The following is a 19710-nucleotide window of genomic DNA, read 5'->3' on the forward strand; positions in this document are numbered from 1 at the left end:
AAAACTATAGTCAGTGACAAGTTACAAAAGGCTACGGCAAACAAACCAGTGCCCGACTCCAAGGGAGTTTGCGTAGGTGCGCCAACCAGTTCCGATCGCTTAGTTTCGTGACATCACGGTGAAGGCGAACGTCTTTCCATATCGGCATCCCTGGATGGATGGATACAAGTTTCTTGTACGTCCGGCAAGGTTCAACGCGACCCGGGCTCAGGTCTCCCAGGCGAGCACGTCAAAGCCCTGCCTCAACGGCTCCTCACGGGCATCCCTAGGGATTCTTTTTTTGGCGCGGAGGCACAGAAAACAGCTGCAGTGCGGTTTTGTGGGAGGAGCTTGGATTGAACTCCTAGATTTCGATCGACTATGGTTATTCGAAAGTCATTACGTTTTGAACTGAATGGTTGCGGATTAAACAGTAATGTCTTTACCAACTGGCTGTTCTAAACTGCAATCGCGGCCGAAATTGATTCAGGCAACAGGAAGATTCAGAGCGGCGGGTGCCGTACAGATATTCGGAGTATTTGCCCGTTGTCCATTATTGCGAATTGTTGCGCAATTTCCTAATGCTACCGGTTATTTTGATTATCCTTATTTCTCCATTGGTTCCTCGAATTGCGATGCTTCCAAAGACAGCTGGACAGTCAAGACTAATAATTAATGCGGTTCCTGGTCACAAAGAATTTAAGTTCATTGATGGGGTTCAACAACACATTCCTCACCATGGACGAACTGGGTTCGTCGGCACGTTTAATTTTTTTATGCTTTTCATTTTATTGAACTGCTGCAATACAGTGGGCGAGGTGATCTCGTCTCAATGTTTTACCGTGCTCCTGGTGGATGGCTGCAGAAATTAAATAAGGCAACGCTAGCACAAAGCAGTAAATTATGCTGGAAAATATTTTAGATGAGTTGAAATATGCGGTCCTTAAATGTGGTGCCGCCGGTTAGGTTGCAGCTATAGCCTCGTTGGCTTCGTCGCAGAAAAGAAAGGCTGGCTTGAGTGGAACTGCTCCAAGAATGGTGTTCGGTAGGTTGAGGAAGCACCGGCCCTTACAGTATCTCGGCGCACTCAGCCTGTCGCGAAAAAAAAGTGAAAACGAAGAGATCGGCGCTCCTGATCCGTTTCGCGCCGCATGGCAGCGGCACCAATGCGATGTAAACAATGCCACTCGAGGGCATGCCACCAAAAAGCAAAAGGCCACATTTGGTCGAAAGTCAGGATAATATAGTGCGGTGAGGTTCTATATAGGTGCAGGTTTCTTGCACAGAGGGTACGAGGAGGAGCAGGTGCCCTCCGCGTGCATTTCCGAGCACTCGCCTTTCCGACGAAGTCCGCCGCGTTGAAGAGCGCCATCAGGATGACGGGCATCCACGAGCCCAGGCGGCAGGACACGATGCGGCTCTCGATGCCCGGGAACAGGGACAGCGTCACCATGTAGACCAGCGCCATGCTGATCATGTAGGGCCATACCTTGCGCCCCGCCTGGTACCGAGCCGCCACGCCACCTGCGACAGCGGGGGAGTGCCAAGTTGGAGAAGCGCCGCAGTGAAAGGCAGGCGGGGAGGCGAGGACACGCACTGGAGCCCCCCCCCCCCCCCCCTCCTCCCCTCGGGAGTCATGGCGCACATATCGAATCCCTGGATAACGAGAGACGTCTTACGTCTAAAAAGAAAACTTAAGCACCTTAAAAAAGGGGATCGGCTACAGACATCGTTAAAACCGCTCGAACGGCGTTTAATGAGGCGTTGAAACGTTCGAAATGGCATTATTTCCAACATACCCTACCAATTTTATTTTTAAATAATCACCTCAGAAGTTCAGGGACATCTTGAATCAGACTAAATATATGTTCACGAAATACAACTCGATGGTGTTCGAATTGTTGACGAGGAGGCCATTGCGGGACATTTTAACTTACATTTTCACAGCCTCTTTTCCGTCCTTTGTAAAACCCTCACTCACAACCCTGTATCGTGCTCTGATCTCGAAGATACTGTATCATTACAAGGTGCTGTGGCTATGCTTCTTAACGTGAAGCGTAAAGAACCTGGCCCTAACGGTCTTCCAAATGCGTTCCTTCGTCGCTACGCGGAAATGCTCGCCCCACTCCTTGCACGAATTTTTCGCGCATCCATATCATCTGCGGATCTACCAACTGACGCGAACGGCGCTTGTGGTGCAAATACACAAGACAGCGGACACATTGCCGATTTGAAATTGTCGTCTTCTATCTCTGACTTCTTCGAGCAGTTAGATGCTTGAACATGTTGCTAATTAAATAATGAAGTCTTTAACAGATAACAACACTCTCTCCTCTTTTCAACATGGTTTTAGGAAGGGCTTTCCTATGGTCACACAACTAACCACAGTAATTCACAATTTTTCAAGGGTTATCGACAAGTCTAGTCAAACAGACGTCATCTTTTGGACTTTCAAGAAACGATCGCCCTTATTTCACATCAAAAGGTAATCCTCAAGCTAAAATACACTGGCTTCCCCTCTTTCATAATAAACTGGATTTCCGCCTACTTGGCAAACCACACAAAGTCGGTTTATGTTAATGGTCACCACTCGCGTCGTTTGCCAGTTGCTTCCGGATTACCACAATGTAGCGTACTGGGACCACTTTTATATTTTTTTTAATTCTTAATAATGATATTGTTATCTCTATTACTGAACCAGTACAAATACGTTTGTTCGCAGATGACTGAATTTTGTTTCACGAGATTGCTTACCTAGAGGATCAGGAACTTTTTAATACTAACCTTCATAACATTTATGCATGGTGCAATGAATGGGACGTCATGAAGCTGAATGAGGAAAAACCGGTATACATGCACATAACAAAAAAAGAAAAGACGTAGGTGGGCTTTTCCCTATAGTTTTCCTACTCATCCTCTCGTCGAAGTTAATGAATATAAAGTTTTGGGGTTGACAATAACTAACAACCTAAGCTGGAATTCTCATGCCTCAAATGTATTTGCTGCAACATTTCGTAAACTTTGTATTCTGCGTCATAAACTAAAACAAGCACCACCAGAGACTAAACTTCATGCATACAAATCACTCATTAGGGCGAAAATGGAATACGCATGCCACCGTTATGAAACACAATATTAATGCACTGGAAATGATTCAGCGGAAAGCAGTTAGGTTTATTTTTTCCAAGTACCGTATGACGGACTCACCGACAACTATCATGCCCGATCATGGTATACAGACATTACAACTACGGCGGAAAATTATATGGATTAAATTTCTTTTCTACTCAAAAATAAATTTTCGGTTCATCCTGCTCCATATGCCCGATCATTAACCACAAGACTAACCAGACATCACCATTCTGAACCATTAACTCCCTATCAAACAAGAACTAATGCCTTCAAGTTTCCCTTTTTCCCCCGTGCTATTGAAAAATGGAACGCAGCTATCACTATTATTTTTAAACACCACTGACTGAATTGATCTGATTAATTTTTGATCTGTGAACTTCGCAACAAAGATGTAAACGTTTTGTTTTCTTCTGCACGCATGTATGAGTATTTCTTGCCATTTGACCATTCCTGCTAGGGCCCGCATGCGCCTGCAGTATTTTGGGAATAAATTAATGAATTAAATAAATAATTAAATAAATAATTAAATAAATAAATAATTAATTAGTTAATAAACAAGTGCACAGGCGCGACAAGTCGAACCACAGGAATGAGCGCAGCTCATCGCCCATGGCGACTAGGAATTTCAGAAATAGTCACTTCAATTCCTGGAGTAGGTTACAAATGCGATATGCCATGTATTGCGATAAAGCAATTCACTTGGTCATATCTTTACACTAAATAAGTAGATTGCATTCACGTGTATACCGATTGATCACGCTGAGAACTAAGCTCTGCATCTGCGTTTTATGTACCTGCATACCAAGAGAACAGAGCTTATAAGCCTTGCCACTTGACAACGTCCACAACGGCAGAACATTCCGCAATACTTTCTGCTTTACGTTACATATGCCAGCAGTCAGAACCACTTCGCTGGGTAATTCTGAGTCACTCACAAACCTCATTGCTGTGCCTAAATGAAATCAGCTTAAGAAAAGCAAACAGCACATGGACATACGAAATGCAGAAAACATTCGCCATAGCGAAAGATCTACAAGAAGACATAGCTTTCCAGTGGATTCCAAGTCCCTGTGAAATCATAGGAAATGTAACAGCTGATCCCACGGCACATGCAGCACATCGAGAGACGGAATTATCACTACTTCCTCTAGTGGCGAGTGGTGCGCCATGTCTATTGAACAAGCTGTGTGGTAGATTGTCCAAGGAAACTCGGTTCATAAATGATGCGCAGAACTCCCGATTATATAATGTAGATCCGGGAATGGAATTCAATGCTCCGTTTAAAATTAGTCGATCTGGTGAAAAAAAACTGTTCATAGACTTCGACTAGGCACTGCCTATACTGAAAGCTTCCTGTATAGGATAAGATAAACTAACAGTGCTACATGTCCGTGTGAAGAGGCTGAAGAAGACATAGAGCACCTTCTTCTGCACTGTAAAAATCGTGATGTTCCCCGCAAGAGCCATTCGAAAAATCAACATGGCTTGGATAGACGGCCATGGACTGTCCTAAGGAGAAATTCTAGGTCCATGGCGAACAGAAAAACTTCAAACCATCGATGCGCGCGTCTTAGTACAATTTTTGAGGAATTAAAATTATCACGAAAATACTAAGCCATACAATGGTTATTGCGAGCATTGTTATTTTTAACAGGCACCGTTAATTACATGTTCATTGTGTCTTCGTCTTCATGTCTCAACCGTATTTGTTGTATTGAGAGTGCGGCATTCAAGTGCCCAACATCTTCTGTGTGAAAATCTTGGTTTTGCGAACATTTATGCTGTGTGAATTCATGTGTTGCGTGTGAGCCCTTCGGTTTTGTGAGCGTTTATCCTATGTGAACTGTTCTGTTGCGTGAGCATTTATTTATATTGCAGTACTGAGACTTAGCACTTGAATGTTCGTTACTGTGTTTATTAGTCAAGTTTTGTTATTGCTGACACCTTTGTGGCGATGACTATCATGTAAGAGAAGAGCAGCAGCCGGCGCCCATAGGCGTATATAACGGGAGGGGGGGGGGGCAATCTCAGCACTGGGGAGGGGGGGACGAAGTAGGCCTTCATCACGTCAGCGTCGTGACAGCGAGTGCTCGTGGTCTTCGAGTGAGATGTGTTTATATTTGTCTGTACGTGCGCGACACCATGCTTGTCATAGGTGTCTCTACCTGTTCGGGGAGAGGTGTGCCACCTCCCACACTCAGAATTGAAAATGAAAAGTAGGCCATTTATCCACTCCCTTACGCACACACACGTGTGAAAGTAGGCACTGTCGGCTGTACACTGCCCAAATACAACAAAACAACAGCTGAGACCAAGTTTTCCCTCAGAATCGGGCTCGCATGGGCACGATTTATATATTACGTATTCCCTGGTTTCGGGCCTCGCCTCCACGTGCTGTAGCAGATGACGCGTTACTCCGTACGTTGCGTTGTGAGACGTCTGCGAGACGTGCCTTGCAAGCCTGCATTGCTGAAAAGCCTATCGCTAGGCTCTACAAAACAAGGTTAATCTACCATCACTTGCACCATCCCGTGTTTGTTGGGGCAGTCTAACCTAACCACCTTTGAAAACACAAAATCAAATTTGGTTTTATAATTTACCGGTATATTATCAGTGTTGCCGTATCAGCAATTTTGACGCTAGCCTTTGTGATTTTTTTGTCATTTTACGGCACAGTTTGTTATTTATGCAATCATTGACTTTTTTAGTGACTTGAATGAGCAGTTGGCGATATTTTAACGACTTCTAAGTTAGAAAGATTGCTTAGAAAATGGCCTTCAGGAACGCGCTTTGATATTCAAAAGCCACATGCAAGTGGCCGAAACTTGCATGTGGAGAGTGACTGTACTGAAGGCACTGGGCAGTGGGCATGGTGCTGGTGAAGGAGACGACGAGAAGCGCTTGCTTGCCCCTTTCGCTATAGCGCCGACTTGTTTCGGCTTACCGCTGCAAAAGTAGCACTAGTGGTGCTAAGCGAACGCCTCCATCTTACTATATATATATATATATATATATATATATCTTGCGAGACAGCTGCTAAGCCTCAACGGTTTTATTGCGCTGGTCGCGCGCTGAAGACGATGACGCTGGCCATGATGAAGAAGATGAAGGGGTAATATAATGCTCACATAGTTTCCCCCGCGCATGGAAGCGGCCAACCTGGCCGCTGGTTATGGCGGGAAACGCCGCATGAAAGGTTTTAAACGCGAAACATGCACAATCTCTGTGGAACGGCAGTGGGCGTCCAAAGGCGGAACAACTGGAGTGACACGATAGTTAACTGGCGAAGTCTGTTCCCGAACAATGTAGGGCCCGATAAAACGGGAGTGAAATTTCTCGCACAATCCAGGAGCGCGAAATGGGGTCCACAGTAACACTTCGTCTTCAGGGTGGAAGGAAACGACACGGTGGGATGCATCATAGCGAATTTTGCGGTCTTGTTGACTGGCGTCGGTGTTGAGGCGGGCACGTTGGCGACACCGGGTAATGCGCGAAACGAACTGCTCACACACTGATGTGGACGAAGGCACGGGGACACCGAAGAAAGAAGCGTCGAGGATAGTGAGCGGTTGGCGACCATACACGAGGAAAAAGGGCGAGTATCCCGTAGTGCGTTGGACGGCCGTGTTGTATGCGAAAGTGACGAATGGTAGAATGACATCCCAATTGGTGTGGTCAAGGTTGATGTACATAGATATCATGTCGGACAGCGTGCGATGAAAGCGCTCTGTGTGTGTTTGAGGGTGGTAGCTGGAAGTCGTTTTATGGATGGTATTGCACGCACGGAGAACATCGTCGAGAAGTTTAGAGAGAAAGGTCCTGCCACGGTCACTCAAAAGGACACGTGGGGCTCCGTGCCGCAAAAAGATGGCTTCCAAGAAAAAGGCTGCAACCCCCTCTGCGGATCCCGAAGATAGTGCGGCTGTTTCAGCGTACCGTGTCAAGTGGTCTACAGCTGTGACGATCCATCGTTTACCGCCGGTGGTTAAGGGTAGCAGTCCATAGAGGTCGATACCAACGACTGCGAAAGGAGCTTCAGGAGACGGGACAGGTTGAAGCAGTCCAGCCGGAGGTGAGGTCAGTCGTTTGCGGTGTTGGCAGAGCGAACAGGAAGCCACATATTTCGCTACACTGGTTGCAAGTGCAGGCCAAGAGAAGCGACTGCGAATTCGCTCGTAGGTTTTATGGAAACCAAAGTGATCGGCAGTGGGATCGTCGTGAAAGGTCTCCAATATCTGGGCCCGAAGTGATCGGGGAACCACAGGAACCCAACGGTGTCCTTCGGGATGAAACACGTACAGTTCTTCAACTGCCGATGGAGCCGAGCGTTCGGTGGGCGAGATGATCCGCGAATACGTTCCATAATGGAGCGGCAGTAGGGGTGATTACGTTGGCTAGAGGCAAACGTATGAGAATGGCTGGATGGGAGCTGGTCGAGAGCTGCGAGCGAAGGGAATTCAGGCGACGCGCCCTGCCGTGTCCTCACGGAAGGTGGTAAGCAAGCAGCGTTTGAAGACGGTGGTGGGACAACGAGAGAGAGCATCGGCATCCTGGTGTTTCTTTCCGAACTTGTAGGTGACGTCGAAGTCGTATCCTTGTAAACGGAGTATCCAACGGCCGAGACGTCCCGTTAAATTCTTTAGCGTCACGAACCAGCACAAGGCGTGGTGATCAGTAACGACCGTAAAGTGGCGGCCGTGCAGATAAGGTCAAAACTTTTGGACGGACCAAACAAAGGCAAGACACTCTTGCTCGGTAATGGTATAATTTTTCTCTGCAGCTGTTAGCGTGCGACTTGCGTATGCAACCACACGTTCTTCAGAATTTTGCTGACGTTGCAGAAGAACAGCGCCGATACCGTGCCCGCTGGCGTCAATATGTAGAAGACTGGGTGTGGTGTTGTCGAAATGACAAAGCACAGGTTCGGACGTGGGGGCACGCTTGAGGGTGTCAAAAGCAGTTTGGAATTCGTCCGACCATACGTAGGGAGCTCCAGAAGAAAGCAGTTGATGGAGTGGCGCCACAATGGTGGCAAAGTTACGCATGAAGCGCCGGAAATACGAAGCTAGGCCAAGGAAGCTACGCAAGTCTTTGGCGCGTTGAGGCCTGGGGAAGCGGAGGACAGCGGTAATCTTGTCGGGGTCGGGTCGAAGGCCCTCCTTGCTGACATGGTGTCCGAGCACTTTAATGGTTTTGCTGGCGAAGTGGCCCTTTTTTGTATTCAGCTGAAGGCCAGCAGTTGAGCAGCAACTTTGTCCGCCGCAAGGTCTATGAGTGGTGGCGCTGGCTAACACTCCCAGGGTTCTACTAGGACAGATAAATACCCAAGAAAGTGGATGGGGAAACAGCGCCGCGGTAGCTCAATGGTAGAGCATCGCACGCGAAATGCGAAGGTTGTGGGTTCGGTTTCCACCTGCGGCAAGTTGTTTTTTCATCCACTTTGATTTTCCACTAATTTATCGTTTCTTCATTTCGTTTATTAAGCACATCTAATTTCCCCTATGTAGTCCTTGGTGTCAGTGTTTGTTGGCTTCTTATGATATGACTAATAAAAATCGGGCCCCTCGGTCAATCCCCTCTCTTCTCGTTTATATATATATATATGCATGTATAGAGAGAGAGAGAGAGAGAGAGAGAGGGTGATGCCCCCCACTCGAAAAATAGTTGGTACGCCACTTCCGGCGGCCTCACATAGGCACCAAACTCTTCTTAAATATAATTCATTAAAAAAATGAACGGACAATTCAAAAGACAAACCCATATAGTGGCTGACCGGACCAGATAGAGGAACGTAGTAACCATGGACCTTAATAAAGGGAAAATTAGACATGCACCAACAAAACGTAGCAAATTGTTACAAAGCAAACCCATATGGGTTTCTCGAAAGAAAAACCTAGCAGTTTAAAAAAAATTCGTCCTGGTCCGGGAGTCCAATCCGGGACCACTGGCTTTCCGGGGCAGCCGCTCTACCATCTGAGCTAACCAAGCGGCTCGCAGATGGCTGGGCGAAGTCGAATTTGTCCACAACTCGAAGCAAAGGAAAGAGTTAAACGTAATAGTGCTGCGGAAGCACGCAAATTGCAGAGAAGTAATTAATAAAGGGAAAATGGCACATCCACGCTAACTTTGCAAATTGCTACAAAGAAAACCCATACGGGTTCCTTGAAAGTTTCTCGGAAAGGCGGTGGTCCCGGGTTCTAGTCCCGGACCAGGACGAATTTTTCTTCAACTGGGAGGCATTTTTTAAGAGGTGCCCGTATGGGTTTTCTTTGTAGCAATTTGCTACGTTTCGGTGGGGGTCTCATTTTCACTTTATTAATTACTTCTCTCCCCCTTGCGGGCTTCCGCAAAACTATTACGTCAACCATCGACCTTGTAGTTACTATTCACACGCAGAAAATGAAGTTCTTTGTCCAACAACGCAGACGAAGGGGAGCTAACGCAAGTGCCTTGTACATCTCATAGTCTCCTCCGCTTCCATAATTTCGCACGGTGTCACCACTTCTAACAATAGTTCTTTTTTTTTTCAAACCCCCACCTTTACAGTAAAAAGCCAGATGGCCAGGGGTGATTTTGATGTCTTCTTCTGATCTCAGGCGTGCTTTCTTATGTTCTACTATGCCTCTCTTTATTCAGCTGCAGCGCAAACAGTGTTCAACCAACTCGTGCTATCAACAGCGCAACGAGCGATAGAGCGAAAAATCATTTCCGCGAAGATAGGAGGGCCTTGCTGATACGACTGATTCGTTGTCATGAAATCTAAAGCCACGGTTCGCGGCTGAAATCTTTTCTGTGCATGCCTTGTTGCGACCTATAGAAAACCAGCGCTGGCCAGGAGGCGCTACGGCAATTGGTAATGGTAATCACCAATTTTAGCCACCAAGTCCATAGTCCAGCATGTGCACCACCACCAATACTACAGTCTGAAGCAGGCACCTACACAGTATTTTTTTTTTGGGTGGGGCCCAACCCGAGATAACTTTTCTATGCAAATGAGGGAGGGGGGTAAGTTTACTAGTACACATGTGAATAATGCCCACCATTCGCCGTAAAGACGCCTAAACCCGCAAAAGAGAAATGAAATAAGGTGTATCTCACAGGTGTACCTGTGAGATACACCTCTTCTTCACTTGGCAAACAAGGAACCACGTCAAATGGATTCGCGCATGAAAAAGCGCACGAAAAACGCTGCCAAGAACAAGTAAACAAGCGAAAGTGGAAAATAAATATTCCTAATAGCGTTTTTTAATTAGCTCTGGAAGAATCATAGAGAAATATATACTACCTCCCAAATGATTCCTACAATTAACCCATGGCCCTCAGTCCCCAGCAGCTGTGGAGCACCTGACCAAGGCGGCGGTCAGACCTGTAACGCAGCAGAGGGTGCTAAGAATCTCTGGGTCCGGACAGGCCGCCAATGGAAACTGACCCTGCCAACCTTTAATTGCCGAACTATGTCGAGTGAGGCTAGCTTAGCAGGACTCTTTGAGGAACTATCAGACATGGTTTGGAATATCGTCGGCTTTAGTGAGATTAGAAGATCTGGTAAGGCTTATACATTGCAGAATAATGGCCATGTATGTATGTATGTATGTATGTATGTATGTATGTATGTATGTATGTATGTATGTATGTATGTATGTATGTATGTATGCATGTATGTATGTATGTATGTATGTATGTATGTATGTATGTATGTATGTATGTATGTATGTATGCATGTATGCATGTATGTATGTATGTATGTATGTATGTATGTATGTATGTATGTATGTATGATGTATGTATGTATAGAGGTCTCCCAGATAAGAAGCAATACGGGGTAGGATTCCTAATCCCTAAGGACATAGCGAGCAACATTGACGAATTCTACAGCATTCATTAGAGGGTAGCTGTAGTCGTAATAAAACCTAATAAGAAATATAGATTAAAAGCAGTACAAGCCTACGCTCCAACATCCAGTCACGATGATGATGAAGTAGATCAGTTTTATGAAGATGTTGAATTAGCGATGAGAAAAGTGCAAACTCAATATACTCAGTAAACACGCCAACGAGGCGGAGGAAACCGCGATAGCCTTGGCTCTTCAAGCCGCAACAGGCCCGGCGACCATTTTCTCCGACTCGCGCACGGTGGTCAGGGCTTTCTCGTCCGCTCTAGTTCGTAAACACGCAGCCGACATCGTCAACAGATCCTATCGTATTACTACGCGAGAAGACACTGGAGGTCACACCATAGCGTGGTTCCCGGCGCACGTGAACGATGTAACTAACCAAGCGGGTTGCAACCCTAACGAGCGGGCGAACTGCCTGGCGCGTGAATTCACGAACCGCGCCCGAGCGAACGGTCCGGCTCTCCCGCAGGATTGCCCCTTCAAAGATAATCTTACGACCTTTCACGAAATTACGTCACATTACAGACACAGCAGGAGGAAATTCTCTCCCCCCAGCCCGAAACTGAACAGGGCTCAGGCTGTTGCTTTCAGGCTTTTACAGACAAGATCCTACCTCACCCCGAGAGCGCTTAATTGGATAGACCCCAACTTCCCGCAATCGTGCTCCAAATGCGGTCACGCGTGCTGCTCCTTCGACCACGTGCTCTGGCTGTGCCCGTACAACGCAGGCTCCGACTTTCATAACAAGTCTAAGTGGGACGCCTTGCTGAAGAGCTCGGATTTCACAAACCAACAAGAGGCCGTCCAGAGGGCCCGCGACGTCGCGGAGAGTCACCACCTCTCTGTCCCGTCGTGGGCGGAGCCACCAACTTGATCGGGGAGCCTTTGGTTCTCCCCAGTCGAGTTCCTCAAGACACTCTAATAAACTTCTTGTCATTGTCAGTATACTGTAGTAATGGGCGACTTCCATACAAAAGTGGGGAAAACGCAGGCTGGTGAACAAGCAATTGGCAACTACGGCGTCTATTCTAGGAACGTTAGAGGAGAGATGCTGGTAGAATGCGCAGAAAAGAATAAGCTTCGAATAATGAACACCTTTTTCAGGAAGCGTAGTAACAGAAAGTGGACCTGGAAAAGCCCTAATGGTGAAACAAGAAATGAAATTGATTTTATTCTTTCTGCTGATACCAGCATAGTGCAGGATTGAGAAGTGATAGGAAGGGTAAAGTACAGTGATCATAGGTTAGTTAGGGCTAGGATTCACCTCAATTTGAAATGAAAAATGAGTAAGATTGGTCAAGAAGAAACGGGTTACCCTATAGGCAGTAAGGGTAAAAGCAGACAAATTCAGGCTGGTACATGAGAGCAAATATGCAGCCTTAGAACAGAGAGATGATGATGACATAGAGGTAATGAATGAAACCCTAACTAGGCTGGCTTCTGAGGCAACAATAGAGGTGGGAGGCAAGGCACCAAGAAAAGCAGTAGGCAAGCCCTCCCAAGTAACAAAGGACGTAATAAAGAAACGACAAAGAATGAAAGTGTCCAGCTCAAGAGATAAGATAGAATTCCCGCAACTGATAAAACTGATCAACAAGGCGAAAATAAGTGATATTCGAAACTATAACGTGAGAAAGACTGAAGAAGCCGTAAAAAGTTCACGCAGCCTGAAATCAGTGAACCCCCGTCGTTTGGACTTCGCTCCTCGAAGAGGCAGAACGTGTGTCGAGTGAGCTCCTGATCTACACTTTGCAATGTGGTGAATGCAGTTTACATCATGAATCAGGAACTTCAAAGAGGTTCTCTCGGTACTTCTCTCGCATTTACCTCTAAATGGGGAATGACCCTTTTCTCAGCAGGTGACCCCTGCCTTTATCTTTCGAGGACCAACTGCTGAAATTGCTTCCTGCTTTGTCACTGACATTCCGTAAAAGCGTGGCAGTAGCGTATTTTCTTTTTCTTATTTTCGGGCGGGACATGAAAGATAAGGTTGCTGCCACCTCTATCACTTCTCTTTTTTTTACACGCCCTTAATTCCCAACGCGTGACTCTCCTTCCCGTTATGAATTCCCGACGCTGCCACGCAGTGTCGGTTCACGTGGGGCTCGCGACAGACGCAGAAGCACGTGTCTTACGAGGCCCGGATTTCCCATCGGAAAAGATCTGCCCCATGTAATTGCGGCGGCGGCACGTTCTCTTGACTGCCCATATAGCTCCGTCCCCATGGCAACAGGCCGCGAGCATCTCCCGAATCCCCCAATCTCTACAAAAAGAAAGCGTAACGACGGAAAGAACGGAGGCCTTAGCGGAACTGCGGCGTTTAAGCGCGCGCCCGTTTCCGCCTCGACGTTGTTTTTCCTCGACATCCGGCAGTCAGCGTCGCTTTCCCGACATCCCCGCCACCGCCGCCTTCGCCGGGCGCCCACGGAGACACTCCCGAGCACGCCAATCAGTCGGAAACGCCATAAAGCGGGAAGGCGGGTTCGATAGGAATCAGGGTGTCCCGATCCCTTAAGTCAATAGTCTGCGCAGCGCCCATCGCGCTGGGAACCGTACACAATGGTAAAAAAAGGAAATACGCGCTTCTGACGAAGGGGATGCTGGAAACGCCGAAGACGGAAGGTGGTGCGGGCCAGCCATGTGAGACATCCTGCCGCCTCTCACCGGTTTGCCCTCTCGACGTGTTGTGTTCAATCCCTAAGCACGCGTACGCTTTTGACGCCGGGGGCGCTGTCTGGCTTAGTCCACCGTAGAAAGCAGCAGTAGCGGCAGTTTCCAGATTGTGTTTGTGCACCGAATGGTTACGTGCTCACTGCTCGTTCTCTGGTTCCCTGGTCGCTCCTTCTTTTCCTTCACCTCATCGCGGGCCCCGAGATGCCAGTGGTGAGTCAACGTTGAGACGAAGTCAGGCGACGAACCACGCAGCAGGAACGTTCTCCTCTCGGCGTCGTTCTGCTTTCTCTCCCTCCTTCGTCCCCTCGTCTCCCGCCTTTGACGTGGGAGCGTATACGCGGCATTCTTCCGTGCCTCATCACTGAGACACGAAACCCATCGCACTCTTATATCGTGAACGGGGACCGTGTATGTTTCGGGGACGCAATCCTCGCGTCGTGTAAACTGCTTCCAGCTCTCGGAGCAGAACCAATGTTGTTAGTGTCATTTTCATTCTCCTTTGTCTCGCTGTTCTTGTCCTTGCTTCTATCTCGCCTGCGCTGTATCGTTCTCTCTTTCCGTGCAGCTCGTTATTAATGCGAAGCGTTGTTGTCGAATCTAGACCCGTTTTTCTCTGCCGGGTATTTGACAATTTAGTGCAGTCTAACACAATGTGTCAAACACTGACCTGAAACTCCATTTGGAGCGGACAGCTGACATCAAATGTCCAGATAGCGCTCTATGTAACCTTCAGAACCAGTAGAGCACCAATTAAACAATATGCAATCACTTATCGTTTGACATATGCGCCCTCACATTCTAGGCATAGCCCACCTGGGTTCTTCCAGAAGTGCGCATTGACGTCAGCAATGACGCACATTGGGCTTGCACCGTTGTAACCAGTGAATGCACATGTGAAGCAAGCAGTGATGTCAGCAGTCAAAACATGGTCGAAGCCACGAAAAATTAAGCAATGGACATTGAGTAAATATGTCGAGTGATGTACATACGTATAATTGCATATACTCTAACATTGTGAAAATTTAAAATAGGAGTCCCGCTGTAGTACACGCTATTATGACTGCAGTAGACGACATGCTGTTTGTCATGCGCAAGAGTCGAATGCGAGAACTGCGCTGTGAAGATAATCGGTGGAAAGTTCCCACGCGATGCTGGGACTGCTCATATTTCCGTATCGAGCCCCCCTGGTCAGAGAAGAAGCACCACATAGGGAAGAAAGAGTTGCCACTCCAGGGGAGGCCGAGACGACTCGTAGAGCTCATGGACGTTTCCCTGAGGAAAGCCGCCCCGAACTTGTGAATGCCCTATACTGAGAAGTAGCTGGGAAGACCAGTTGGGAGTAACAGATCTCCTCTCCCATTCCCACGTCATACCCTCGCTCCACCTTTGTGCCCGCTGGAACTTGGTGGGGCCGTCGGTCTGATATTCCATCTGCAACAGTGTTGTTTGTTCTTCTTGATTGGCTGTTGCCCTGGTGAGTCGTGACCTGTGTGTGATTAGTTACCGCCAGGAGGGAGGATTAGAACAGAGGAGTTATAATGACGGTGCGGAGAGGAAACAAGCTGCTCTGGGCCATGGCAACGAAGTTCATCCAGATGCTCTTCGCAAAACACTTGACTTTTTTTCTGTTTTACCTATTCAACGATGTAAATACGTTTTGTTCAAGTACCAGTAAACCTGTTCGCTATCGTTTTCCCAACTTCCGAGCTTCTGATTTCTTCAACTCGAAGCCTCCGCCACGCTTCCATATGGAGCCGGGTGTGAGACATAACCTACCGCCGCAACAACGCCTCATGAATAACCCTTTTCGGGGGTGGCAATACGTTGTATCGCTATAGTGATGCAATGCTAATAACCACCGACAGTCATCGTGAGATGGGTTCTGCCGCGATTTCTTGGGAAAATTATTTGTTTTAGTCACAAACACGTGTTCGTGACTTTTGATTACGTTAAATGTTTTTCAGTGTTTTTCGTGTTGTTTGCTTTGTTTGCCCTGCGAAAGCAGAAGCCCGCGCCACTAAAAGCCCCAGCGTCATTTCAGATTGCTATCAGTAAAAATCACTGATCCTATCAGTGGAGCCGCCAGCGTACAGATGGGTGTGGTTGTTGTGTGCCTCCTACAGCAACAACAGAGAAATTTGCTTGAAAGCTATTGCTGAAAGTGGCGCATTCGTTCAAGTCAAATAGGTTTGAGACAATCTACAGACATATCGATGTACTGCCCATCGTTCCCATGGCGGCTGGATGATCGCAGCGCCACAGTTCCCTCTTGTAATTATTGTAGGAAACTCCATGGTTGCCGCTATCCTCGTTACAGCGCCACAAGGCATTCACTCGTTACTGCATTGGGCTGGCTCGACGACCGGCCGCTTTCGCAGCAGACACTCATGGGATACCGGCTATAATGAGCCTGCCCTGTCGTCGTCAAGGGCGACATTGCTGTGCGGACAACGTTGTGAAAAGCTGCGATTTACCTCGAGCCACTTATCTCAAGCAGCACAATGAAATGCGTCAATGTTTTTTTACAAAATGACGTACGGTGACGTCATGGTGACATCAATACAAAAAACGTTCGAGACGCTATTGAAGTTTTTTACGTTTTTGTAGCCTCTTAGAAAAGCGTTATCAGTCCCAAATATTCCCCACCTCCTAATATGTTTTGCACGTTTGTTTCCTCTAACCGATATTCTTTCCGCCTTTCTTTCCATTTTGGCCTTCCCAATTGTAGGGTGGCAAACTAAAAGCTTCTCATCCGGTTAACCTCCATGCCGTTCCCATCTCTTTCCTCTCTCTCGCATATCAATAAAAACACGATTTTTTTACATTTATGTATAACAGTCTAGCTTCCTGATGTAGCAGTGCAAAGAACGGACATACACAGGACCGCATAAGCACTGTGTTGACCCTCGTCCGTGGATCGGCATGTTTACGCCGAGGAGCCATTCCTGAGCGTGCAAGGCCGCGCAACCCAGCAACTTACGAAAAGTGTGTACACAACCAGCATCGCCAATCTTCGTCGCTCGTACACGAGGTTCACAGTTTCAGAAGCGCAGAGCGTGACTGTTCGACGGTGCCGGCCTCATTCGGGCCTTGTTTCTTTGGCGGCGACGGTGATATCGGAGCACAAGACGAGGGTTAGGGGGGAAAAAATGCCAGACACGCTTGCATCGCCCGCAAGCTGTAAGCGGCGGAGATTGTTCGTTCGCTGCTAGCCCCCGCCTTCCTTTCCCACCGGTAGCTCTGGCTGATTTCCCAATGGGTTCACCGAGATCTTAGCTCTTCGTGTTTCATGCAGCCTTTTCAGTATTATTATTTTATTTTCTATCTCTCTCTCTCTCTCTGCTACTGTTCTCGCCCCAATAGCCTCTACAACCTATCCCCCCAAAACTAGGCAACGATGTGAAAGCCGCCAGATGCTTTTGGATACTGCTATTAAAATATGAGCCAGTATGGCTGCGTCACTGGAAATACGCAAATCGCACGGCATGAAACTAAATCGCTTCGTGCCGTGCGATCGTCGTGTTCATCAGCAAACGCCGAACAAAAAAAAAAAAGGAAATATTGTATTTTTCTCTTTCTGATAGTACGCGACGCAAAGGCCGCCTGGGTATCGCATTTTCTGGCAGTGCGCTAAAAAACAGTTCCCCGGCCACGATAAATGAGTTCAGCTAGAAGCCTACACATCTTCTGTGTGAACATCTTGGTTTTGTCAAAATTTATGCTGTGTGAACTCTTCTGCTGCGCGAACAATTATGTATATTGCAGTACTGAAACTTAGTACGTGAATGTTCGTTCATGTGTTTATTAGTCAAGTTTTGTGATTGCTGACAACTTTCCGACGATAACTATCATGTAAGAGAGGAGCAGTAGCCGGCACCACACGCAGGCACCAACCTCTCCTTAAATATATTTAATAAAAAAAAAAGCCTACATGATACACGAGAAAGCTGTTTCGTGTAACCATAGTGTGGATAGCAAACAATGTCGTTGAAGCCAATGATTGAGCTAATATTTTGTGCCATATTACGTCAGCGTTTCTATTCCTTTTTTCTTCTTTTTTGTGGCTAAAGAAACTCGCTCTTACAGGAACCTCCACGATCTTTATGATACTGTTTACCTGTTCTCGTACTCCCGTCAAACACTATCTTTCCTTTAATTGAATTCTAGAGTATTAGATGACAAAACCACGATTTGATTATGAGGTACGCCATACTGGAGAACTCCGGATTAATCTTGACCACCAGAGGCCACTGATGCAGGGGACACTGGTGGCTATCTTTGCTTCTCTATCACTGTGTTGCATAACGTTTCGAAACTCAGAGCCCCGAAAAAAAACTTATAGCAAACTAAGGACGCAATCCGCAACCATTTACGGACGCTCCGCAGAGCTCCACATCAACCCTGTGCGTTCAAAAAAACTGACTCGCGATAAGACTAGCCTTAACTGCATTGCGTTACAACTATGCCACCTCCTACACGCATGCTTGGTTATTTAAGACTGGAACACCCGCTTCCCCTATTTGTGTCTTACATGGTGAGACAGGTGATGTGGATGTACCGCGCTTAGGTAGAGAAAAAAAGACGTTACTTCATAGCCTACAAAAGAAGTTTCTTCCCGATGCAAGCTTCCAAGGCGTAGTGAGGGCCCGGTCAGGAAAACAGTTGTACGCCTGTTCGTTGCGTTCCTTCGAGACTGCGGGACAAACCCGCCTGCTGCAACACTATACCACCACCCCATCTTTTGAGATGCTCGGTCGGTGAACGTTTGGTGACCCACAAGTGTTTATATAACTTTACTGCTATCTCTCACACAACTTTATTCATAGAAGAGCGACATACCTGTCTTCTTCGGATAAATTTACCTACGATCGACAGACGCTCAATCCTGTCCACTCGTTTCTTCAGACGTTTTCTCGCCTTTTACACCGCAGGAATTACGAACCAACAAGCTCAGTAACAAGCAGTGATGTGCCCTGTTTAACATCCCAAATTAACTGGCGGGCTATCGAGAGACTTAGTGGGGGTTCCGGCTTAAGTTCGACCCCACGGGTTTCTCTGACGAGCCCGAAAAACACGGCACATCAGTGATATAATGCTATTATCATTCTCAGCCCTACTTCGGCCAATTGGTATCTACCTATTTAGCCTCTTTACGCTGCTCTTCAATTGAAAAAAAGTTTAATATTTTTCCGGTGCTGGGCGGAATCATGCCCATGTCACGCGGTTTCGTCAAGTACAGCAGCCCGAAGCATTAACGCTGCGCCACGAAGGCCTGCAAGCAGCGAGATTCTAAGCGCTAGCGCTCACCAGCGCCCCACCACTGCCATCCCGAAGGCTGCGCAAAGAGGTGCGGAACTTGGCGAGCGCGCCGCTAGATGGCGCAGAGGGAAGCGGATGTGGTCCGCTTCCCAGCGGTCGATTTAGGCACCACTGGCCTACTTGAAGCCCTTCGGTTCAGCGATAGCAGGGGAAAAGTAAACATGCCCGCAACAGAGATTAGTAAGAGGCGATTGGAAGATAGGCGGAAGTAGGGAAACGACAAAAAACGGAGACATACAAAGCACAGTTCGCAATAGGGGATCAGAAAATTTGGTTGTGGGAGTTCATAGTGTTTTTTTTTTTCTTTAACCTAGGTAGGACATTAGGCAGTATAATAGCGAGGGTCTGGTGGCTCAACCCATCAGGCCGCTTATAACATCCGTCCATCCATCGAAGGGAGCCCGGCTGCAGTGCACGGCTCATGCATGACGCTTTTTCTGTAGAGGCAATGTTGCTGCATTGCTTGAACACTGATTGCGTTAATGTCGACAGTCATCATGGGATGGCTTCCAGCGGGATTTGTTTTGCATTCCGTCCCCACCGGCATGCGGCCACCGCGACGGCAATCGAACCCGTGACCTCGTACTCCACAGCAGAAGATCATAGTCACTAAGCCACCGCACGGCGGTTCTTAACAGATGCATATTAAATGCGTACTGTATAGACGCACGAACACTTTCCCCACTTGAATCAAGATGGCGCCACCACTATCA

General features: G+C 47.4%; 1 protein-coding gene across 2 annotated transcripts in view; it reads right to left on the reverse strand.

Moving 5' to 3' along the window:
- Positions 1-19710, reverse strand: part of Ent3 (equilibrative nucleoside transporter 3) — a 355337-nt gene that overhangs the window by 41585 nt on the left and 294042 nt on the right. For both annotated transcript variants that reach the window (XM_072290073.1, XM_072290074.1), the window contains one exon: positions 1316-1503. In XM_072290073.1, the coding sequence (XP_072146174.1) occupies positions 1316-1503 (188 nt within the window). The remainder of the gene's footprint in view (positions 1-1315; positions 1504-19710) is intronic.

Source organism: Dermacentor andersoni, chromosome 8, assembly GCF_023375885.2.
Source record: "Dermacentor andersoni chromosome 8, qqDerAnde1_hic_scaffold, whole genome shotgun sequence".
Classification (NCBI taxonomy): Eukaryota; Metazoa; Arthropoda; class Arachnida; order Ixodida; family Ixodidae; genus Dermacentor; species Dermacentor andersoni.